This window comes from Mesitornis unicolor, unplaced genomic scaffold, assembly GCF_000695765.1.
Source record: "Mesitornis unicolor isolate BGI_N332 unplaced genomic scaffold, ASM69576v1 scaffold18975, whole genome shotgun sequence".
NCBI classification, from domain to species: domain Eukaryota; kingdom Metazoa; phylum Chordata; class Aves; order Mesitornithiformes; family Mesitornithidae; genus Mesitornis; species Mesitornis unicolor.
In genome coordinates, this window is record NW_010185027.1 from 209 (window position 1) to 26,055 (window position 25,847).

Below are 25,847 nucleotides of genomic sequence, written 5' to 3' on the forward strand. Positions count from 1 at the left end.
CAAAATTGCCTTGATGTTGATTCAAGGAAAACCAGTAAAAAAAAATTCTGGGAGTTGAATTGGACCAATATTAACCACCAATGATTCCTACCCAAAGTTTCCCATATGTAGGTCATGTGAACATTAATACCCAAATATTCTCATTAATATGAGTTCAGTGTTTGTTTTATGTATTTGTTTTATGGCTTCAAAAGAGCAGAAGCAATAGAGACAGCCGGCTCACAGCCTGGCAGACAATGGAGTGGTTGTTAACATAATACTATGTGTTTTTAAACTGTACTTGTATTATTTCAGGTATTAGGATTTAAACCAATTTTAAAACAGCCTCAATTAACTTACAGGGTAAATAAAATTGTATCTCATATCGCCAGTCCAGAACTTACACATATTCACTATTCTTTCCAAACTTAACAGTAGGTAAAAACTACTTTTTAAAATACTCATGTACCAGAAGTTTCAGCCTCTTGCTCCACCACCTCAGAACAATTTAATGAAAAAACAGCCAGTCAGACTTCAAACCAGTCAACAAGCTAAATAATTCAACAGGTTTTAAACATCAGTTAAAAGTTTGCTTTTCGTCAAGTCTGTTGAGTACACTGACTGTACTTTTTCCTGTTGGCGTGGAAACCAGCAGAAATGTATAAATATATACCAATAGAGAACATAATGTTCCTTACACAAAACTTCTCACATTGCCTTTCAGGCTCCGTGCAACCGGTTGCCTGGCTTAAATACCAGGGGACTTAAAGAACCTTGACCCACTTCTGAAGTGCTCCCAAACTGCCCTGTTGATGAGCTGCTGTTCCAGCAAGGCTCCTTTCATCACCAAGCTTGTTGTCTTTATGAACGTCCTCTGCAAGATGCACAAAGGCCTTGTTCCTTCTGGGCAAAGGGAACTGCAAATCTACCATTCCAATGTGGTCACTCAAGAGCCCAAACATGGTGTGGCAGCAGGGGCAAGAGCAGATAGTTGGGTAGACTACCTGGTGATTTTCTATGAATGGTTGCTGCATGGTCAGAAAGGATCATTTAGTAATAAATAGACAAACCGTCAAGGCTTAACTATCCAACCAAAAATGTTGATGGTATATTTTATCCACAGTAGTAGGTATTTCTTCCTCTTACAGTAATATATAATTATTAAACAGCTTTAGACTTAAAAATGTGTTGCAGTATCTGAAATTTCTATTCCTATTACAGAAGATGGAAGCAGTATATTACTACAGAAGTAGTATAGCAAGCACCCAGTGACACACACTGAGACAGCAGATGAATTAGGAACATGACATCTCATGTTTTAGCCACGTAAATATTAATTTTGTGGGCACAACCTAAGAGCTAAAATCTGAACAGCAGATCTCAAGATCATCAGCAACACAGATACCCGACTGCCTTCTCACAGCCAGGGAAAGACAATTACTAGCAGAAAAGGGTCAGAATGGAATAAGTACTGGTATGAAACTCATCTGATTTGCACTGTGTATATGTAACAAGGGCTGATACACATGTTGGCTGTTCCAAAAGTGCTAATATGGCACACTATCATGTATCACTCAATTTCAATCACAACTTACGTAAGTATTTTAAAACCAGAACATTTTCCTTACCTTTTTTTTTCCTTCTCTACAAAATACTTACGGATTATACTTTTTCTTCTTCTCATCTCCATAAGCCAGGTTCTTGCATCCCCTGATGCAAATTTCTAAGATGCAAGCTTTGAAGATGTATCTTATTGCAAACTCTATTTCTCCAGTGATGGAAGCCTTGCCAAAATTGCCAGACTCGGTGCAAGTGCTGCTAAGACTATACAAACTCCCCTGAGAAAAGAAAAATGTTTGGGAAAAGTAGCTTCAGATCAAACAGAATAAACCATTTATTTCCCTCAAAAGTAAGTATCTTTACAGACATGACTGTAGAGTTACTGGGGATCACAAAGATTTAAGGTAACCTGTATAAATCATTGTGTTGCTTCCATAACAGCCCTGAAAATTATGACTGTAATTGCAATTTAACTGCTTTGCCTTTGTCTCTTCAGTAAGCTCTCTAGGCTAAGAAAATGTGTTTTTAGGTAATTTCTAGATCTAGAAATTGTCTGCAAACAAAACTGCTATATGGCTTCCCATGAGAAAAATCGGACATGAAAGGAAGAGAGTGAAAAAAACTCTGAAGTCTAAGAACATACAAAACATTGAATGTGACTGCTTTTAATACATAGCTAATAGCAGGGTACTCTGCCAAAATGTTACGTTCTATAATGTCTTAAAGGAAACAAAAGTGGCCTTGCACATCCAGTAAATATTCTACAAGATGCCCCACTTCCACATAAAAATTACATACTCCATACTGCAGCAAACCACTCAGGAAAGATTAAAATACAAAGACATCCAGTTGTCGTATGTTGGTACCTAAAGAAAAAGTGTTTCCGAGCTCACATCAGCCACTTTGTTCTCCTTTTATCTGTTTTCACCTATGGGGCAAAGATTTGGATGGTGTCCATCCACACATTAATCAGCATTTGTGTCTAACATTTACAAAGGCCAGGAAACTGCAATGAAGGAAGAGACTATGATTCTTTCGGTGGCCCAGCACAGACATGTAACTTCATGGTGCTATTGAGCCTTCACTGTAACAACTTATCAATTCAAACAAAATAGTTTCAATCTCCATTCATTCATAATTATATTCTTTAAGTTGAGCTCTAGAAACTTTTTACATAGCTCATGCCATGAAGACACGATTGTTGTTGTGATTAATTTCACAGCAACATTGCCCTAGGTCACCAAGATATCTGTGTCAGATCACTCCTCCCTCTGACAATAAACATCAACCCACACAGGACTGGTTAACCAAGGAGTTCTGCATTGCACAACCCAGCAGCCAAGACTGCAGAGCAGCATTTATAAGACTGTATCTCTCTTCCATGCAGATGCTCTCCTTCATTTGTGCATCTTGCCAAATACTAATTTTAAAATTCACACCAACAACTTAGATTAGAGAAGCTATCTATTCTTTCTTATAAGCTTTAAGTAACATATAAACTTGACAAAAGAAGGGTCAGATTGCTTACCAAGGAAGCAACAAGAAGTGTTAGGACTGTTTCGACCCGATGCTTGTTGCATGTGATCTTGCTCCCTCCACAAGATGTGTATTAGTGTAAATAATCTCTCTTGCAGCTTTGTTTAGCTCTGCTCTTTCATTCACTAACATATTTTTATTCATTTGACCAGACAAATGCTTATTTTGCACCAAAATCCTTCATGATAAAGGAATGCAAACAGATTTTTCTCTTAGCTCATGTGTCCTATTAAAAGTTCTGCAGAAGTCCCTAGTATTTATTCCACAGGACCTCTTATTTATTTAGAGAGGCTGAATAGGTTTGAACTGAATATCGCTACATACGTCTCCCACCTGATGAGGAGTCACATACATTCAATGTAGAAATCACTCATCCTTTTGGTTCAGTGTACAGGGATTTAGCAATGAATCCATGTATTGCACTCCTGCTAGCATGCCTGGAAGCAATGCCATCTGATATTTTGGAATACACATTTTCAGAGTTGTCATCAACATCCAACACTTACCCATAAAGGGAAGTTTAATAGAACTTAACCTTCCCCTTCATAAGATAGTAGAAAATATTTCAGTTTTAAGCCTGGGCTGCCTATAGACCAGTTCAAATGGTTGTTATTAGAGCCACAAATGTTGTCCAAAACTGTTACCCATTTGTCAGTTTATCACCTCAGACTTCACAGGGCAGTAAACTATGAGAAAGCGCCAACGTTCTTGTGTGTGTTTATACTCCTCTGCAAAGTGAGCAGGCTGCTTTAATTTTGATTCCCTAAAAGTCATTTTCGTTCTCTTCTTCACAACATCAGTCATGGATTCTTGGATACTTCACCCTGCTCAACCTCATCACTAAATTAGCTTCCACAGTTAATGATACAGGCTTTAAAGCATGTGCTGAATTAATTTATAACTTGCTTCCTTCTCTCTCATTTGCAGTATTCAAAATGCCATCCATCAGAGGATGTTTCAATGCCATCCCCTAAACCTGTGCACTGTTCCCCTGGTTTCCAACACTGTCAGCTTCCTCTTCATTCACTGGCATTCTGACATTTGAATTTCCACTGACTTTTCCTTTACCACAGCTCTTGCAGAATAACAAAGCCCTTCTGTTAAATGAAGCTTTAAGAGAAAAAGCTAGCTACTAGGTTAGAAAGAATCATGTTCGTGATCCCAAACCTAATATAAAATGGGAAGAATATTAGTTGCATTTGCAAAATTCAGAGGGAGCTGACCTATCAATTATTCATTACCAATGGATATATCCATCTATCAATGGATAGATCAACTATTAATTTGATTTGGCTTATGCTGCAAAAAGTTCAGTGGTACTGCGAGGACAGTGCCAAAGGCAGCCAGTCTTCATCAGATACAAACTGAAGTAAAATTCTTCTTTCCTTTTGAAGTATAATCTAAAATACACCAACATTTTGCACAAGATCTTAGCTTTTATATTTGTTCCCAAGAGGCATCTGTTCTGTTGTGCTTCACCCTTTAACTTACGTGTTTTCTACCATCACAGAAAACTGTATCACTTGTGGGACTGGTTGTTATGTCTTCCTCCTCCTTGCAATTCCTTTTGGTCAGAATTTCACTGTCATCTTGGGCCCCAGTGATGAGCTCTTGAAGACTGGGTGTACTTTTGATCTGTAAGACATTCAACAAGTAATGTGTCTTTTTCTTCATTTAAGAAAAATGTCCTGATTCCTTCAGGAATGCTATCAGAAGAAAATTCAGTAAATAGCTCCAATTCACTCTAATCAACGTCACACAGGTGGCACACTTTTAAAGACAATGTAGTAACTTAATTTAAATGTTGAATTGCAACTGTCTCATCTAGTAGTACCTTCATTATATTCATAATTTTCTGAAATGAACGTACAACCACCTAATCTAAGGATCACTACCACAGCAATTACTAATGACAGTCTACTAATAACACACCAAAAGCAGCAATATGCTAATAAAAGGCCTTATTAGACTTTAACAAAACTGTAATTTTGGAAGAAAAAATATATTGCCTCCAGGAAATTAAAAATAGTATTTTGCAATATGCATGACGCATGCCCATGTATACCTATGCAAGAATGAATGTAAGTTGAAAGAGACTTGAAAATAGAAAGACTCACAAGTTCTTATAATCTAAGCTAACTTTGATTATAGAAAAAGTTTAAATTTCTGAGGTGTTCTTGGCTTTGCTTTGACTAAGTCCATTCATCTTTCCAATGTTCCCATGAAAACTCTGATAATTTGGGGAAAATTAAGATATATGGGAGCAAAACTCCTTGAGATTTACCTTCAGCCACCTTTGTTACCAACAACAGTTAATAGAATGAAAATCCAAAAGACTAATACATAGGACTAAAAATATGATGAAAATAGATTTTAGCACATTCTGGCACACCACTACCCCTGGACAGTACAATCTATGAAAAGTGTGTTCACAGTTCCATGGGTAGGAAAAGAGTGAGGTAAGAAATTTGGCATGGTTAGGATCTAAGAAAATGATTTCTTGAAAAAAATTGTATAAGAGGGATTACCTGAAAGGCTAGAAAGAATATAGTGTGACTAAATCAACAAAAAAGATCAGGACTTATTCGCATAAAAGAAACAGATAATATATATTTAACAAACCTGGGAACCCCTCCTGCACAATCAGCAGAAAGCACTAAAAAAATGAGGACAAGAGAGGAGATAATACATTGAGACTGCTTCTGAAAAAACAGGATGTGCAAAATCCAAACCTGTATGCTGTTGTCATAACACACGGAAATTGTTATGTGGAACAACTGTCCTGCCTTAGGAACAAATGTAAGATTTCATCAAGTTCCCTTGTGAGAAGGAAACAGACAGAAAATGCATTCAGAATGTAGTCTCAAAAGACCCCAAACGAAAGCAAAACCAACATCACTGCCAGTGCTAAACTTAGCGCCAGGTCTCATTAAGGCAGACTCCCACCTAGCCCAGCTCTAATGCCTGCAGCAGCACGCAGCCGCTGTCACAGGAGGGGTAACACACAGCTCCCGACGCACCACAAACACCTTCCAGAGCTCGCACGTGTCTGCTTGTTCACCAGTGTGACAGGTATAATTGCAGTTCCTTTAATGAACTGAGAGATTCTGATGGTGAGAGGCTCTAGAAAACACTATTCAATTAACATCCCAAATCTACTGGCTGGTAGTTCTTACCACTGGATTGTTTTTCCATTATTACTGAAGTTAAATATAATATCTTCAACTTTAATCTGAAGGAATCAAGCTCTGAAGATAACAGAACTTTGGAAAACTTAAGAAACAGAGAGTGCTTTTGAGACTGAGGTGATGCCCCAGTCTTCTACTCTGCCCATTCAAAACAGCAGAGTTACAGCTATTACTTCCCAGACATTCCTAGGAGAAAAATGCACACTTTCTTGGGAAAAAAATACTGTTTCAATTCATTATCTGAAAATGAAAGTTCTTTCTGGAGTGGAAATCACAAGTAGTAAGATTTCTACATTGTATGTTGTTATAAATTTGAATATTAGTTGTTTTGTAAGTGTAATTTAAAACAGGTTCTGTCCCTAAACTTAAGTCATAGTTCTAGTAAGGATGTAAACAACCATCCTCATTAAAAGAAAACAAAGATGCAAAAGAAAAAAAATAAATGGAAAAATAATGCAATTGACAGAGATTAAAAATGTTTTTTAAAAATCACAGTAAAAATACAAAAAGCCATCATATAAGTGCAGGGACAGATGAGTAAAATTCCTTCAATTTTAACTAACTAAATAGCAAAGATGACATTCACAAGAAAAAAGAACAACAGTAATTCTAGCAAAACTAAAATTAACTAACTTAAATATAGTCTAACTGGTTTGAATGAAACAAAATGAATGAACAGGAGAGGTGTCTGAGGACTGGAGGAAAGTCAATGTCACTCCAATCTTCAAAAAGAGCAAGGAGGAGGACACGGGTAAAAAAGACCCATCAGCCTCATCTCCATCTCTAGAAAGGTAGTGGAACAGCTAGTTCTTGGCGTCTTCTCAAAGTATGTCAAGGAAAAGAGGGTTATCAAGAGTAGTCAACATGGATTCACCGGGGGAAGTCGTGCTTAACCAATGTGCCTTTTATGATGGCACAACTGGATGGATGGACGCGGGGAGGGCAGTGGATGTGATCTACCTTGACTTCAGCAAGGCTTTCAACACCATCTCCCATAACATCCTCACAGCCAAACTTGAGAAGTGTGGGTTGGATGATCAGTTAGTGAGGTGGATTGGGAACTGGCTGAAGGGCAGAACTCAGGGAGTTGTGGTCAGTGGGGCAGAATCTAGTTGGAGACCATGTCTAGTGGTGTTCCCCAGGGGTTGGTACTGGGCCCAGACCTCTTCAGTGTTTTCAGCAACAACCTGGACGATAGGACAGAGTGTACATTCAGCAAGTTTAATGATGATACAAAGCTAGAAGGAGTGGCTGACACACCAGAAGGCTGTGCTGCCATTCAGCGTGACCTGGACAGGGAGAAACAATGAAATTCAACAAGGACAAGTGTAGGGTACTGCCTCTGGGGTAGAGCAACCCCATATATCAGTGCAGGATGGGGGCTGACCTGCTGGAGAGCACCCCAGGGGAAAAGGATCTGGGAGTCCTGGTGGATAGCAGGCTGACCATGAGCAATGTGCCCTTGCAGCCAAGAAGGTCAATGCTGTCCTGGGGTGTATTAAGAGTGTGGCCAGTAGGTCAAGGGAGGTTTATCCTGCCCCTCTACTCTGCCCTGGTGAGGCCAAATCTGGAATACCGGGGTCTGTTCTGGGCTCCCCAGTTCAAGAAGGACAAGGAACCACTGAAGAGAGTCCAGCATAGAGGCACTAAGATGATGAGGGGACTGGAGCATCTCCCATATGAGGAAAGGCTGAGAGAGCCGAGTCTGTTTAGCCTGGAGGAGACCAATGGGGGATCTCATTAATGCTTATAAATGTCTACAAGATGGGTGTTAGGAAGGCACCAGACTCTTATCGGCTGTGTGCAGCGACAGGACAAGGGACAATGGTCACAAAGTAGTACACAAGAGGTTCAACCCAAACATAAGGAAAAGCTTTTTTACTGTGAAGGTAACAGAGCACTGAACAGGCTGCCCAGAGATGCTGTGGAGTCTCCTTCTCTGGAGACATTCAAAACCTGCCTGGACATGTTCCTGTGTGGTCTTCTCTCGGTGATCCTGCTCTAGCAGGGGGGTTGGGCTGGATGATCTTCAGAGGTCCCTTCCAACCTGTGATTCTGTAAAAGGTCCCTGACTCAGAGAAACAGTGTTCTGACACACAAACAACATTGAAACCTATCTTTCAAAATCTGTAATGCAAAGGGTGGACATAAATTAAAAACTTAAATTTTCAAATGAGCGATTAAAAACCCACACAAACAATTTGGAATCTCCTATAATACATTTCTCAAGCTAAAGAATCCATATCCATCTCTTAAACATGACAGGCTGTGTGTGACCAGCATGCAATGAAACATAATTTAAGTTCGTATGATCTCCAACTCTGATGTTTTTCAATGCATTAAAAGAGTAGTACCCTTCCAGTGGAATAAAGTAACACTGAAAGCAGAACTCAGGTAGTCAGTAATTGTTGACAATTTTTGTTATTATGTAAGTGTATACAAAAATACCAGAACTAATTTAATAGAGTTCACAGACCTTGCTGGGCCAATTCAAACCACCAGTCCATGCTGTCTGACATTCTGTCTCTTCCATTTATCAACACCTAACACTCCAGAGGAAAGGGAAAAGTGTGAACAAAGGGAGCTGTAAGCAGTATTTGCCATGAGGTCTGGCCTCAAGCAAAAGCTTTTCTCAGCATTTAATTGAGGCATCTCATTCAGGTACCTCATTCTAACTCATTTGCCTCATTTAGATGAACAAGGTGATTCAGTAAGTACCCACTATGTGGAAAATTGAGTATGGACAAAGTTCAGTCACTTGAGAGGTGAAAGTATACAAAACAAAATCTTCAGTGTAACTTTAAAGCAGATACATTACATCATGTTCAGTCCTGCAAAATTTGTGGAAAAACAGATGACTGGATTTTTCTCAAACATCTCAATAAAACACTGAAAGCTAGAGACTGTAACCAAAGCAAAAGGAACACGGAAGTTGCCCAAGAACTAACAGCAGTCAATGTTTTCTCCTTGCCAAATTAAAAACTGCTCAGAAAGTGCCAGGACAGGTTTTGGAGGGTCACAGCCCGGTTCTGTTCAGCACCAAGAGGAGCAAGAGGAAGATGAGAGACAGCATCTCCCTGCAGTCCAACAATCACACAGAGCAGACATCAATCAGCCTCAAGAGAGTCTATGAGCACCTGAGAGAAAAACGACCCATCCTCTGCCTCCCCATGTGAGTCATACCAGACCCATAGGTCTTCGTAAAATCACAGTCTAACATTTCAGGTCTAGGCTGAGATCAAGTTTGCAGATTCAGTCAAAAACCTTGTGAAGAATCAGAGTGCTGGTCACGGTCTGAACATCAGCTAAGTCCTGCTCATATAATACAAGTAAAATTCCACTGTGTGAGTCATTATTCTTACAAATATATTTAATTTCTGAAACAGCCCTTAATGTTAGAGACTGTGTATAATAACATGGGTACCCTGCTTGTAATGTTGATGGCAGTGTCAGACTGGCTTCTTCTTTGCTTCCTTCTTTCCACGTTCTGCCCATAATCTGTGGTTAAGAGACGTCTGTCAGCCATATCATTCTGGGACTTAGAGATTTCTGAAGTGAAAATAAAGAAAGAAGTCACTATAATGAACATTGCAAGAAATCCTGTAGATTTACAGGCTACTCCTGTAGCTTTCAAACTTTTATCCTGCAATTTTAGTATTGATCTCCTAAGAGTAAGAAAAAGATGGAAAGGCAAGCACTGGTCCCATTTTGTGTAATTATATTGTTTCTACCTAAAAGTTTCCTGCTGTTTCAACTGGAAATTATACTCCTTGCTTCCTAGCATTATAGTTGCTGCAAGGAATTGTTGTATGTTATCAAATACAGTTTCTTTGCAGAAGTAGCTACTACAGTCTCTATATATAGTTTGATTTGAAAAACAGTTTGGTTTGGTACAGGAAAAAAGCAAGATCGTTATAATGATGTAAAGCAACACAACAATGGAAATTAGAAGGCAGATCATACTGGAAAATATTTAGAAATGTATCCAAAATATGGATGAAAGGAGAGAGATTACATACTCCCAAACCACATAATTTTAAGCACATGAGTAGCCCTCATTGACTTCAATAACATTATTCATATGGATAAGCTAATGTCCATACTTAAGTACCTTACTGAATTAGCACTTCAGTAACATCTCGTTTATCGTCAAATAAATCTATAGGACAATTGGACATTCAGTGCACCACTTCTTGCTTCCTATTCCTCAGGGTACACAGTCAGAACTTCACTTAAGGGAAAGGGCAGCACTCATCTGTGATTTCTGAAGTTGAAATCTAGTAGGCTTGGCAGCAGACACTTTATTGTAAATCCCAGATAGTCTCTCATTAAGAATTAATAACTTATAAGTGGTACATGAAATAGCTATCATATGTTTAATTCATACAGAAGAAATAATTTCTCTCACAATATAAGCCTCTGTGGAGGAACCTCCAAAAGATAATGTATCATTATGGTATTCAAAACCAATGGCACTCTTAAGTGTGATTTTTAAAGCTACTTTGGGTTAGTTTTGTTCTTAGCAGCAACCAGTCCTCAGATGTTTACTGTACTCCGTGTACACCATTAAGGCATCACGTGACATATCCATAGGCAGGCTCAATTAAGTCATCTCTGACAGTAAAAGAAACCAGGTTTTTAAAATACACAGTGAAATCAGATCATAAAAGAGACTGAAGTGAGAGATCTAATGGAGTAGCTACAATCTGAGTAGCTTGACCAGCAATAGAAGCAGAAACACACTCCTTTAAAATGAACCCGTTACAAAACAAGTTTGTGTGAGAAAAAAATGATTGCTCAGTTTTCATATCTATTCCTCCTTTGGCTTCTCTACCCAAACTGTCAGAAGATGGGGACTGTCTCAAGTGCCAAGGGAAATTTTGTGCTGCAGATTAAACCTCAACCAGCAACTCATTTTACATTCATCAAATGGCAACCACTGGATCATGATCTCCTGTTGCTGTCAAACTACGCTTGAACAGGAGGCAACAGCATACAGAGCAGACTGTACAGGGGCAGCATTGTGTTGCACATGCTAATCCTTTGCTCCCACTGCTCGCAGACATGCACACACACTGGCACCAGTGATAGAATCAGAGGCGTAATGAGGTTCTCCATGTTTATTTACTGTAATACACAAGAACTGGGTGTATTAAATACCTCTGCAAACCAGGACATTATTATCTAGATAAGATACAGAGTACTAACTTTAGACAGCCATGACTGAAAGCATTTATCAGCACAGTACCAGTTTTCATTAAGAGGCCATATTTACTGAAAGAGCTGTTTTCTTAAGTCAAGAAGCCAAAGTCTCTCTATAAGACTTCCTACACTTTTAAATTATTGACTTAAGTGATTGCAACAGCCTGTTATTTTCTCACAAATTGAAAGGTTCTACCCTAACTGAGGATGATAGCACCTGGGTGGGGTTTCACATCCAAGCTGAACTGAGCTGACAACTTGTTGCCAGCCCCCTCTGCAACCACTGCTCTTCCCTCAATCCCTGGCTTCCTGGCCACATGGCTCAGTACCCTCTGTTGTGCAGGCTCCAATATATATACCCTACCTTGAGCCTATTTAACTCAATAAACCAGCAGAAAAGCACCTCTGTGTTTTGTCTGGGTTCATGTTCTGCCCTTTTAGTTAGCTAAATCAGTTTTCAGAGAGGTCCAGAAACACTGGTGCTAATTCAAGTTAAGCAATGGTAGCATAAGTCCAGAAACATAAAGGGGAAGACAGACGTGGGGAAGTAGGACCTTCCTTTTTTTGGCAGTGAACTATGAAATCAGCTTGCTGCAGTCCTGACAATCTTAACCAGTAACTGTGGGATCTGACCAGGCTTCAAACTAACAGAAAGCAGAAGAAATTACTTTGCATCCAATTCTGTGCTGCCTCAGCTCTATGTTTCCAGTAATGAAGTATCCTGCACCACCTCACACTACTTTTCTGTTCAGGAGAGACAGCCATTGTGTCTCTGCACAGCTTTAATGTGTGTTCACATAGACAACATTCAATTTGTGTAGTTAAAGGAGCACAGGCCTTTAGGACAGGTGGAAGAAGTTAGAGGAAAGACCACACAAGAGCTAAGGCAAGAGTTAGGCACTAAAGCCAGATTAATTCAGGTCTAATCTCACATTTCAGGTTGTCTAAGATGAAGCTAGTAAGAAAAACTACAGTTTGTTCAAATACATGCAAATCTGCAAGCCCTTATAATCTTCATAAAGCTCAGAAGTTGTTTTCCTCTGGTCACTGATGCCTTTAATTTATCTTCACAAAGGTTGGCTGTCCTCAGTGTAGTCAGAAGGCAGCATAAGTGAATGGAAAGCACCAAAAAGTATCAGAAGGAAAGAAGAGTTGTTAGGACTGGCTGGCTCTTAGAAGCATGCACTGAAAAAGCCCACACAACCAGACAGACTGAGACAGAGGAAGGAAGTCCTCTTGAAAACTGCCAGTGAATGAAAATATTAAACTCCACTTCCATTACATGATGGATTCTTCAACAGGGTCAGCTGAGGTTTATTCAGATAGAAAGCAGTTATTACGGTCTGCTAACATGAGTTAAATATACTGCATCAGAACACCCAGTAAACTTAAAAATAACATTTTACAGTCTTTTCACATCTTTACAGGAAAGGCATTCTGGGTTGGTATCATCAGCTTGTTAAACAACTAGCAGAATACTGAAGAAGAACTAGACTTACTGTATTATTTTTCAGATTGGCTCCATCTTGGCATTAGTCATTTCAGCTATTACTCAATACCCTTTGTTTATAACTATTTTTTGGTCAATACTCTGGCAAAAATCGGGAAACATTTGACTACGTTACTCTAGAATGACAAAGCAGTGAAAGCTACTTACTTTTTATATGTGTTGTGAGAGACAAAAACAAGTTTTCCACAGATTTATTAAAGCGTTTAGACTGTCCAAGTTCCTGCAAATGGGAGATGCCAAGTAAGAAAACACAAAATATTTCTCATGATCACATAACAATCACAGGGTAAGGATGCAGCCCTTTACTCAGTTCTGCAGACAAATTCATATATTGACATGGCTGAAAACTGTCACACTAATGTTTGAAGATTGAAAATAATCTTTATATATAAAGTGGAACTCCTTGTAGGAAGATCACATAGCCATTTCATAAATACAACTAATTACACCACTGATTTGATGTAATGTATTTAATTAATTTCAAGTAGGAAAGCCCTATCTATTACAGATGCTCCTGTGCCTCTGAATCAGAGTATTCATCAAACTCAAGGTAACCACATATTAAAATGTTTACAGAATTACGATGGGCTTCAAAACCAGGGCCTCAGGACCCAGTCCAAAATGAGCTGAAAAAGTAATTTAGTGCTGTTTCCAAGAGTTCTGAACCATGTCCTACTATTCTGCTCTCTAGAAACTGTAATGCAAGGGCAACCATCAAATTCACTGTTTTTCACTCAGTAATGAACTTAACACATGGAATGATCACTTTATGACTATTGAATACCATAGGATCCTTCAGGCTGGAGAGGAGCTCAGGAAATCTCAGTCCAGCCTTCCTGTAGTAAGGCACCAAGGTGCAGTATTCTAGTGACAAGTAAAGAGGGCAAATAACTTCCCTCAAAACCAAAAACTAATAGAAAACATCGTCATGATAGACTCTGATCTTTCTTTCCTACTACCAGTGTAGCTTAAAAGACAGACAAATTATTTATTTATTTAGTTAAATAAGGCAGCATTTATAAATATGCTACAGCAGTTGCTATTTACTGCATTTATGTGGCTGACCTATTCACATGAATGACACACTAAGAGGTGCGTGTATACGCATATTTTTCAGATATATACATTTACCGTTTTGTCACTTCCTGCTGTGGATTCCATGAAAGGAGGCGGAGTTGGAGGCACAACAGAAATTTTACTAGAAATTTAAAGACAATAAACAGTACAACAATTAATATACTAATAGATGAATAAATAAACCATATTTGTGCACAGTATCTTCACTATCTGTCTTTCCTGCAGTCTAAAGATCTGGGTGGAGATCCTGTGTCTTAAAGAGTTGCAGCACAGACTTATTGCCTATTTGTAAGAATTAGGACTATCGTTCTATCTTCTCAACCCTGGGCTGCTCAAGGCAGAATTATTAATTTAAAACTATCAGGAAGATATAAGTTAGTACAAGCTTCCTCTACTTCTGTATGGTTGGCAGTATTACAATCTATGTCCTGAATGTTAAAATACAATTTCTGTGTAGCGTATCCCCTCTCTGCTTCAGAGATGTTTTCAGAAAATAGTCATCTTTATTCACAATACTAAAAGGATCCTTCCTTGCCTGGGCCCAGAGCTGTTAGATCCCCGTTACAGCATTCCAGACATTTCATCTGTTATAAAAAGCCCAGGTCTATGGAAAAAAAAAGAATAATTAAAAAAAATATCTAACTGTTATCTGACTGAGTCTGTTATCACAGCACAATCACAGACCCTAAAGGCAGCCGGTGAACTTTTTTCCCCATGATTCTCTTTCACTTCTACCACAACTAGGTAAAAGCAAGTCCTTACACAGCCCTGGTTAGGGTCATATCTAGCTGACTATAAGTTTTTTGTCTTATGCAGGTATGCCTCACCAGATAATTAACATAAAATTGAGGCCATCTCTTTGTATCTTATTCTGCCTTTTTTCTGTTAAAGGAAAAGTTTTCTTTTATACAATATAGTTTAAGTAGACTGTTATTTCATTATGTATCATTGGTAATAACTTAAGTATGGATATTTATTGAGTGTAAACTGGATTTTTTACTTGTTGTAAGTCTTGGTAAGCAGACGTGTCTTACTGAATACATAGCTTATTTTCTACTATTTATACCAAAGCTATCAAATCAGCATTATCTCTCATTGAGCAAATAATGATGTTATAGTTATTATACCTAGTAAATTATTTTAATGTACTCCAAAAGTATTGAAATTTGTTCTTCATAATAAACAAATACACACTGCTGGCTAGTTGATAACATACAATGTATCACCTATACAAATTCTCAGTGTCCTAGGACCATTTGTCCTTTTATGAGCCTTACCTCAGTTTCTGATAAGATTCCAAGAGCTTTGCACCAACTGTCTCATGTCTGCCTGTAAAGGAGGGAAAAAAACCCCAACACTCAAAAGCCATTTAGCACCAACAGCAGTTACTAATACCTGTGTAATACTTTTTAAAAATCAGTGCTTTTTCAGGAACTGGCCTGTATTTACAGAAGCTCATGCACGTGCAAGCCAGAAGCGAAATCAACCCCCACCTGACATATCAGTATACATGCCAAGCAACATGCAAGTCTCTCCTGTATCACAAACTCTATCACGATTTCACCTTCCCTCTTGCAGGTGACACTTTCAGATCAGCTCTTCTCAAACACTGGGGACAATCATGTACAGATGCCAACAGGTCCATTCCTACAGGCTGCTAAGTGCCCTCAGCGTCCTGAGGTCCAGGAGGCATGTGGTGCATGGGCCCGCTGCACTGAAGCACCATAAATCTCAAACACTATGGAAAGCTTGAAAATGTGTACAAGAGTAAGCACATGGTAATCGCTTGCATCTTATGAAAAATTCTTTTCACTTTTCCTAGTAGAGACCTGAACAATCATGAAAATGCAGGACTAGCTCACAGACAGGAACTAAGGCTGTCGCTGTGGGGAAATAGCAACCGTGTCACGTTCCTCAGGTGAGCAGCCACATGATGTAAAGAACACCAAGGAGCAAGCGCTCCACCAGGCACAAACAATGAACCCTCACAAAAATGTACTTTGCTCCCGAGTGACCGCAAACAGAAAGAAAGGCTAAATGCATGTAACAAATGGGCAGCTGAAAAAATCTAGAGTGGCTTTAATCACTCAGCATTCCAAATACAGAAAGTAGCATGTGACCCATGCTTTGCTGAAGATACCATTAATTATAATGTATTACTTCTTAGTGATGGCAGAAACAATAATCAATTTATTGATGTTACAAATTTTCATCAAAACTTCAGAATTAATGCTCTGTTTAATAACAGAGTTTAATAACTAATATTTTGTATATCAATTTATTGCAACATTAAATTATTTCTTAGATTTTTAATTTCTTAGTAAGGCAATCTACTACTTTTATGAAAATATGATTTTATTCTTTAGACAGAAGCTACACAAAAGTAATAAAAAGCATACTGACATTTTTTGGGTTTTTTTTTGGGGGGGGTTAGGGTTTTTTGCTTGTTTGTTTTTTTACGCTGAAACATGAGAAAACTTCATTGTAACGTGTATTTTTTCAGTTAAACTTATTTTACAGTGAATACTTGTGTTACATTTTCAAACCAACAGAGGGCACTGTCTCTCCAGGCCTGAAGGATACATTACTATTGCTGCTGTTGTAAAGTTTGCCATTTTTAACCCCTTTAGTTATAGCACAACTAAACAAAACATATTTCCCCCTGCAGGCTTATCTTCTGTATATCCTTAGATCTTTGTGACTTCAACAATATTACTGTTAGACTAACTAAGCAAAATGCTTCAAGCACTCACAAAGCTTTGATAAGGCAAGGTGAGAACTCATTCATTTTACTGGAAAGAGGGACAGTCAGTAGCTTGCAATATCAGATTCAGTGTCTGAGAACACCATATCATTTTCCAATAACTGAGAATGATTGTTAAAAATACTGGCCTTAGACTTACCTAAAAGAATATGAGGGAAAATTAACAATGGTTACAGGATACAACTGTGCTTTAAAAAACCAATTAACTAATACTTTAAAATCAGAAATCACGTTAGCTACAATGGACTTCAGTGAAATCTTACATATTTTAAATTATTTGTTTTAGCAGAAACTGCAGTTCAGTTTCTGAATATGTTACCTGCTGTCTTTCATGAATACCTACTACCCAAAATTTACTTGATTGCATTCTTCCATTTATAAACTTCTTCCTATCCAAGAGATAAGTTCAGTACTTTCCTTTTTTACTAGCTATTCTTAAATCCAGATAGGATGGCAATACTGGAAATGAAACTGTAACACTTAACTACAGTCAGGTACAAAGTGAAATAGTTGCCTATCTGAAATGGCACTTTAAGGTAAAGAAGAAGTAAATCCTCTCTACATTATTAGTCATTGTAGGTGAGAATGAAGACTAACAGACCCTTGGCTGGTGAAACACATTCCCCATAGGTCAATTCATCCACATTCTCTAGAATTTGTTTTAGGGCTTTTTATTTTTAATTGCACTGAAAAGACTGAATCCAAGGCAATGGTGCAGCTGGCTGGAAGTGAAGAAGCAGTTTCTTTCTCTCTTGATTTATAGCATGTATAAAACATGTATACACGTTTTTCTTTATTCCATTCTGTCATTTCTTTAGGCTTTAGAACTTTCACAGTGAAAACAACTGAAGTTTTAACTTTGACAGATAATGAATGCAAGATCATTTCCTTCCTGCACATATATTCTAACGTTTCTATATTTATTTCATGTCACTGTATTTCTTAGAAGCCTTACACATTCATTAATTTGAACTGATAAGACCAGCAGTTTTCTTATTCTTATTACTCATGCAAAATAAATTAAACTTCTGAATCATTGAATCATAGAAGGGTTTGAGGTGGAAGGAACCTTAAAGATCATCCAGTACAAACCCCTACCATGAGTGGAGACACCTCCTACTAAACCAGGTTGCTTAAAGCGCCATCCAACCTGGCCTTGAACAGTTCCAGGGAGGGGGGGTCCACAACTTCTCTAGGCAACCTGTGCCAGTGTCTCACCACCCTCATGGTCACGAATTTCTTCCTAATGTCTAATCTAAATCTATCCCCTTCCAGTTTAAAGCCATTACCACCTGCTCTATCACTACATGCCTTCCTAAAGAGCCCCTCTCCAGCTTTCTTGTAGGCCCCCTTCAGGTACTGGAAGGCTGCTATAAATGTGTTGTGCTAGTTTGTGTTCATGCTTTATTTAGTGGATAGACAGATGCACTGCATGGTAATTTCTGACAAAGCTCTAACCAAGTGGAGGAAACACTAAATACAGTGACAGACTACATTCTGTGTGTCACTTAGATAAGAACTACACATTACAGAGCTGTTTATGAATTGTTACAGTGCTTACCTTCACCTGGATATTTCTTTGCTCGTTCCTCAAAGAACCATTCACCAGCCTTTACTTTCACATCTCTGAAAAACAATGAAAATACATTTAAATGAACATTTTCCAAAGTGCATGTCTTCAAATATTTGATAACTATTTATCAATCCAACAACTCCTCTTAATCCTACTATACAACTAAGATTTCATGACTGCTCACTCCATTGACTGATTTTGCTATAGGTTTGCAAGCAAAGGATTCCTCCCTTCCATTATTTTTTTTTATCCTTTTTGCTATGTAGGACTGCCCATGGAAAGCAAGAGATACTGCTGTAGGAATTGCTTTGAAGCCAGGAGTCCTGCGTCCACTCAATTCTACACAACTAACCTGCAATACAGCAAGGCACTTGTGCTGGCTGGTGTACTGACTGCTTACAGCTGCAGCCTAGGCTGAGAAGGGCAAGGCACTGGTAGGGGATATGCTCCCAGGCAGAATTTGGGATGGTTACCAGGGAGCACTGAGCTCCACAGCCCTGATGATGTGATGGCTTCATGGCCCATCTCTCTCCATTTTGTGGAGACTGACATCAATGATGTCAACATCATACACAGGCACCAGGACCACAGGATCAGAAAAGTAAGTATTAACAAATACCAAATTATCTCATTAATTAGCTTTGTCAAAAGCAGATTTTCAGCAGATTTGGCTCTTGCATTTTGTTGTCTTCAACTAACTTAGGCAAAGTCTGCAATCTGAACTCATCCATTATTAAAGAGACAAAAAGAACTGTAACTGAGGAAAGGATTCTCTGGAGTTTTCAGGTTCCAAATTCTCATCTGAGTGTCTTACTAATTTTTAGGGCATGTGCAATATTTCTATTCCTTGTGGATTTTCTAATGCTTATTATAGAATGAAGTCCCACTGCAAGAAATTTCTCAGTGTAGGCACCACTAAACTTTCTTCTCTACCCAGTAGTTCATTTTCCTCCTATGAAATGAATCTCTTTATTACCATTTCCTCTGCCAAAATTGCTTGAAATTGGCAACAACATATAGACAGTAAATTCATGCAGGGCTTGCCTCCTTTAGAAACCAGAATCTCTAAATGCAAGAGCTATAACAGTATCCACCAAACGCCAGGCAACAAAATCCCTGCATCTGCCATTTCACAGCTCACCTTACTCTATGTTAAAATAGTCAAACTACACATAGGACTCTGTTATATCTGTGGCTTGATTTTAAGGCATTTTAGGCATTTAAAATATACCTTTGTAAGTTGCAGTGCAAAATATAAAAAAAAAAATCACTACCTGTGTGGATTGCACTATTTCTTTTAATTCTTAACCATCTATCCTTGTGTATAACTGAACACAGATGAGTTTGAAAATTAGGTTAAAATAACTTTGAGACAGCATATTTATTTACTTTGGATGGAGATACAACTAATAAATGTCTGAAATCTCTGGGCTGCACCAGATCTTCAAGGGCTCTGCATTGGTAGATTATTCTCATCTCCAGCCCACTACCCATGTTTATCTTCCCAGAGTTCAATCTCCAGATCTACACAGGCTCATGTGAAGCTGAGATCAGTCCCAGGATGAAAACAGATCTAGAAATACACTTTTTGGTGGTTTTTTTTTTTCAGGCTAAAGGGTGTATTAAGCTAAGCTATGACCAGAGGTGTGACAACAAAGCTGATAAAAAACTATCCTTGTCAGGTGAAATAGACTTAACTCCTTCAAAGCAAATGTCTTTCTAGACTCCTAGAAGACAGGATTTCTTTTTTTTAAAAAAATAATAAAAAAAGAAACAACAACACACAAATAACAAAAAAAAACCCAAAACAAAACAAACAAAAAAACCCAAAAAATCCACAACAAAACAAACACACACTCTACCAACTCTATTCACATAAGAGATGCCTCTTGCAGGTGAAAGATACAAACTTTGTCACTTCAGAAGACTTTTTACATTTCTTATTTTGTGAACAATGAACATTCACCTATCTCTGCTCTTCCACTGAGGCCTTTAAGCATCTTCCATACAAACATGACCCTGGTGCCTAGGAGAGAATCTCAGTAGTGCTGCTGCTGCTAATGTCTTGATCAGGAAAAAATATTTTAGCGGTAGCCAAGATTCAATATTACAGTTGCTCAGGACATGAAAATCAGCTCTTACATTTCTTAGTTACTCTTTTTTTCCCTCACCAGGGTAAACAAAAGGTGCTGAGTAGCATTTATCACACTGCTGCACTCTCTACCCTTGAGATTTGCAGCCTTGATGTAGAGCTCACTGAAGGCAACGGTAGAAGTCTGATTTTAATAGACTTTGCATCTTGACTAAAGATCAAATGTGCTGTCTCTTTACTAAAGAGAATTTAAATGACAGCTGAAGAACTCCTCCTTATGAGCAAGACAAAAAATGTAATTTCCTCAAAGAAAAGTAAAAACCTGTTTTAATTCATTGAAATAATGCTTTCCTGGTTTTACCATTACATACAAAATAATTAGGTGTGTTTAGCATTATACAATGCAGCTTAACAACTAGCTACGCTCTACAGGGGATTTCCACTGTGGCCACCAAATAACTGGAAACCAAGTTAAAAGAAGAGGAAGTGGAGGGAGGGCCCTAGAGGAGGATATGGAAAGTTAACTTTTTAACCTTCCCTTTTAGTGCCTATATCATGAAGCACAGATAGTGAGATACATGCACCAAAATTTAGTAACTGCTTTGTATCAAATATAGATGGAGCTAATCTGCCTATTTTATGTATACATTGCAAAATAAACTGAGAAAACATCTTTTTACTGATAGTTTAGTCTCTCTCAAACTATAGAAATTTACTTCAAACTAGTAGTAGTCATTTAGCTTAAGACCAATAACTTGCCTTACATTTCTCAGGCATTATCTATATCTCATTTTGGCATCCTACGATAGAGTGAAGTGGTGCGTTATTCTTCTCTTGGCAAAAAGCAATATTTCATCCAAATCTTCACTCTCTGTACAGGGATACATATCATCCAGCACAGCTGCTGATTCATTTTCAAAACTATGTTTCTTTGTCTACACAATATTTTTCATCAAAGGTGGAAATATAGCTAAGCAATTTGGTTTAGAAAGATTCTGATGAATAGCAGGGACTCTGAGAGAATATTTGGACACAAAAATAGAAAGCTGCCAGGCAGAAAAGGACCTGGGGGTGTTGGTGGACAGCAGGATGACCATGAGCCAGCAATGTGCCCTTGCGGCCAAGAAGGCCAATGGCATCCTGGGGTGTATCAGAAGGGATGTGGTTAGTAGGTCAGAGAGGTTCTCCTTCCCCTCTACTCTGCCCTGGTGAGACTGCATTTGGAATATTGTGTTCAGTTCTGGGCCCCTCAGTTCAAGAAGGACAGGGAACTGCTGGAGAGAGTCCAGCGTAGGGCTACAAAGATGATTAAGGGAGTGGAGCATCTCCCTTATGCGGAAAGGCTGAGGGAGCTGGGTCTCTTTAGTTTGCAGAAGAGGAGACTGAGGGGAGACCTCATTCATGTTTCTAAATATATAAAGGGTGAGTGTCACGAGGATGGAGCCAGGCTCTTCTCAGTGACAGCCAATGACAGGACAAGGGACAATGGGTGCAAGCTGGAGCATAGGAGGTTCAATCTGAACATGAGGAAAAACTTTTTTACTGTAAGGGTTACGGAGCACTGGAACAGGCTGCCCGGAGAGGTTGTAGAGTCTCCTTCACTGGAGACATTCAAAACCCTCCTGGACGTGTTTCTGTGTGACCTGGCCTAGGTGATCCTGCTCTGGCAGAGAGGTTGGACTGGATGATCTTTCAGTGTCCCTCCCAACTCCTAATACTCTGATTCTGCGAAAAATTGTACCAATACAGTAAAAGAAAGATTGTTTCCTGGAAAACAAAACCAAGGCAACTATACAAGGCAGCTTAACAACTAGCTACAGGAAAGGAAAAAGCAACTAATTCAAAGTAAACAAATGTAGATTTCTGACCACACCCAAACAATTCCTGATAACTATTTTAATGCTTTTTGAGGTTTATATTTAATTAAAACATGACCAAATTTTTCTTCAACCCAGGTTTCCCACTCCTGTAGTATGAGGCAAAAAATCGTGATTAGGAAATTGTCAAGAAATTTGCTATACTACACCTAAACATAGCACTTTCAGCAACTTGGTATTGGTTCAGTATTGAGTACTTGTTCAGTATTGAGTCAAGGGAAGGCGTTGTAACTACAGTTCAGAAACATCATCTTTGTTATGCTCCACTGAGGACCCACTTCGCTAACCGCAGGAAGGGAAGTCCTGACTACATGAGGTATAATGCAAAATTACCATCAATTTCACTGCAGCCAGGACTTCACCCAACATTTCATTTCACCAAAGGCTTTGTTTCATTAATTGTTTAAACCAACAGATACACACAAAACCAGTGTGCATCCAGTGGATAACCAGTGTAAACCAGCACTTACCCAAACCAGTATAATTTCTTACCCGTGAGCGTAACAAACGGTGCACTTCCACAGGCAAGGATTCAGGCAGACACGGCATTCAGAGCACACCCGATGACTGCACCCATTGCACACTGCACCTCTGTTCATCAACAGCCCAAGTGATTTCTGACAACGAGCACAAGACCTCTCCTGGTATTCACGGCTCTCATTTCTTGCTCCTTTCCACCGAAGCTGCTGCAGCTGTAGTTTCAGTTTTCTAATCCCCCAAGTAAACAAAACCAAAACATATTAACTAGACCAAAACTCTCACATAAGTCCCAAGCTAATACCCTGGTTGTCATATCATTACTAGTGGGAGATATCCCCTTAAGTCTGACTTCAACTGAGCACTGTTTGAAGGTGTCTATACACAGCATTTTTGCTCTGTGACTGTATATGCAACAGCAACTGTGCATACAAGCGCAGTAATACTCTGGTACAAATGGGGTTCTGCTCATGTCAGTCATGCACACTCAGGGCAGGGCACCGAAATTGTGCATCCAAGTGATTATGTATTGACACACAAAAACTGAGACTAAACGGTTGTCTCTTTCCTTTGATGATGTTTTTTATCATATTTATCCAAGAATCAAATCTTCGATCAAGTAAAACTAATCATAACAAATGCATCACCTAAAAGTTAACTCAAAAACACATTGGACCAAAATATCGAAACCTCTCTCTTTCATAAACTTTGATTATATTACATATGCCAATAATCAAGATCTGTATTTTTGTTAGCTACATCATCAACAGTTATCAGGGATTTTCTTATGAATTCAAGCTTTCTTTATAACCCTTTACTTACTTTTCACAATTATTGAATGTGTCTAATAATACCTACATAAATATTTGCTGTAAAAAAACTTTAAGTTTCTACATTTAAGAGACTAAAACTTACTAACTTATCAACACCAATACTCTGTTTTACACAGAGATGCAATGTGACAAAGTGGGGTACAGACTGCAAGGAAATCCCCGCTCTAGCTCTGACATAAAGCAAATAAAATGCTGGAGGATTATCCCTTATCCTTCATAACTGAATACTTGCATAGTGCAAAATGATTAAATACAGTCCTGTTCCTAACCAATGACACCATCAAGACAGTGCAGTGTGCTTGTTGTATGTGAAAAGAGACAGTGATGGATTCAGTACAATGAGCAGGTATCCAATGATTCTTAACTCCATTTTGGCACAACTCAAGTTAAATAAGCCACCCAAAGATCTGAACGTGTTCTGTGTTACCAGGACTATATAGGCACACATAGGAGTGTGGTGAGAATGCATAAAGCCTCCATAGGAAAAATACAGGCAGCAACTGAACTTTCTATGAAGGTTAGAAGTAAAATTAATCGAGTAGCCACTGAACAGTATTTGCTCATCTTTACTGCAGAGTACTCAATAGTAGTAGTAAATCCAAGAGGCTCCAGAAAACCGTTAGCTTTCCCAAAGACTAAAAAGGCATTAGCTAACAAGAAGTAAAAAAAAAAATTAAAAAAAAAATTAAAACAGGAATACATTTGGAATGACAGCAAGGAGTACTTTTGAGAAAAAAGGAACATAAACACAAAAATAGGGGAACAGCAGATACCTTATTCTTTCCTCTTCTGTTTTTCTCACCACCTGGTCACGGTACAGGACTTCCAGAACAGCCTCTCGTTCCAGTTCTTTAAGGAAGTTTAGATTAAATTCACAGGCCATTTTTGCAAACTTCCTTTATTTTGTAGGCTCCTGTCCTATGGTTCTACTACATCCAGAACACTGAGTGCTACTTCATAAAGTGTAATGTGGTCCGAGTGTTCAGTAAGTGCCTGTGCTCTTACTTGATTGGTGATACGTTTCACTGTGTCATACCCTTGAAGAGAAAAATAACCATGTCTATCTTCACACAAGCCATCATTTAAGTGTCTCTGCTATCCAGGGATTATGAGCAGTTGGCAAGTTCACAACAGTCCTGTCCTTTTCACATGAGAGATCTTCTTGTTCTTTTCTTTTTCCTCTTTTTTTTTTTTTTTTGCTGACAGTGGTTCCAAAAGAGATGAGAGCTTGCAGATAGGGCTTTGAGTCTCACCATGTAAAGGGAAAATTCACCAAGAGATGGTGTAAAGGACTGGGGGTAATGTTGGTTTGAGGTTTTTTTTTATTTGGTCTTGTAGATTTGGGATTTCTGGGCCTAGGGAAAAAAAGAATACATGCTATTATCTCTTCTCTTCACCTTTTCAAGACATTTGAAATGGGACATGAAGACCACATTTTGCTATACTCAGACCTTTCCTACACTAATTTAGATACAGAAGAGGTTTTAGGACAAGCCTGTTCTTCAGACAGTCTCATCATATTGTCCATTAACACTCAGCCATGTACCTTCACTTTTTTTATTTTACAGTCAGCAGAAAACAACCAATAAAGAAGCTTAAGTTAGTTTTGAACACAAGCCTACAAACCCCACGACTGGAAAAGTCATACTGGTTGAGACTAAAATGCTCCTCTCTAATATCATTTTACTGAAAAGACAAAATGCCACAAGCCTAAGAGGAAAGAGGGAAAGACACCCTCTAGAAGTCACTTCTATCAATTAGCTATATCTGTTAATTCTAGAGAAACAGTTTAATACCTAACAATGCAATTAGCTTTGTTAATACAAACAAACACTAAAGAATTAAGATTTGTATTGTTTCCGTATCAGTGCACTAATAATTTTGGCCCCAAGTATAAAATTAAAAGAGAATCACAACTGTATTTTGGATATACTAACTTCTGAAAAACTCCCACTAAAATAGAAAATAATTTTCATATACTTTGGAGCAAAATAGAGAAAGAAAAAGTTTATTCAACCTAATTCAGCTTACACACCATATTCAGTTTCAATACTAATGTCTAGTGTGTATTACAAGAAGTGTAAGAGAGTTCCACTTATGGTACACCAAATATTAAAGATATGTATATGAAAACCAGTTAAGTGTTTCAAACCTAATCTGAACTGAACACAAACAGTCA

The 25,847-nt window shown here is 38.4% G+C and overlaps 1 protein-coding gene across 1 annotated transcript; it reads right to left on the bottom strand.

Annotated features, from left to right (window-relative positions):
- Nucleotides 1-1,634: 1,634 nt before the first annotated feature.
- On the bottom strand, nucleotides 1,635-24,551 carry SYTL3 (synaptotagmin-like 3). The gene is made up of 9 exons (XM_010184695.1): nucleotides 24,442-24,551; nucleotides 22,851-23,066; nucleotides 18,378-18,442; nucleotides 15,330-15,381; nucleotides 14,107-14,173; nucleotides 13,123-13,195; nucleotides 9,688-9,812; nucleotides 4,567-4,710; nucleotides 1,635-1,817 (listed from the first exon to the last, which is right to left on the bottom strand). The coding sequence occupies exons 1-9, from the start codon at nucleotides 24,549-24,551 to the stop codon at nucleotides 1,635-1,637; spliced, it is 1,035 nt and encodes a 344-aa protein (XP_010182997.1).
- Nucleotides 24,552-25,847: the final 1,296 nt, after the last annotated feature.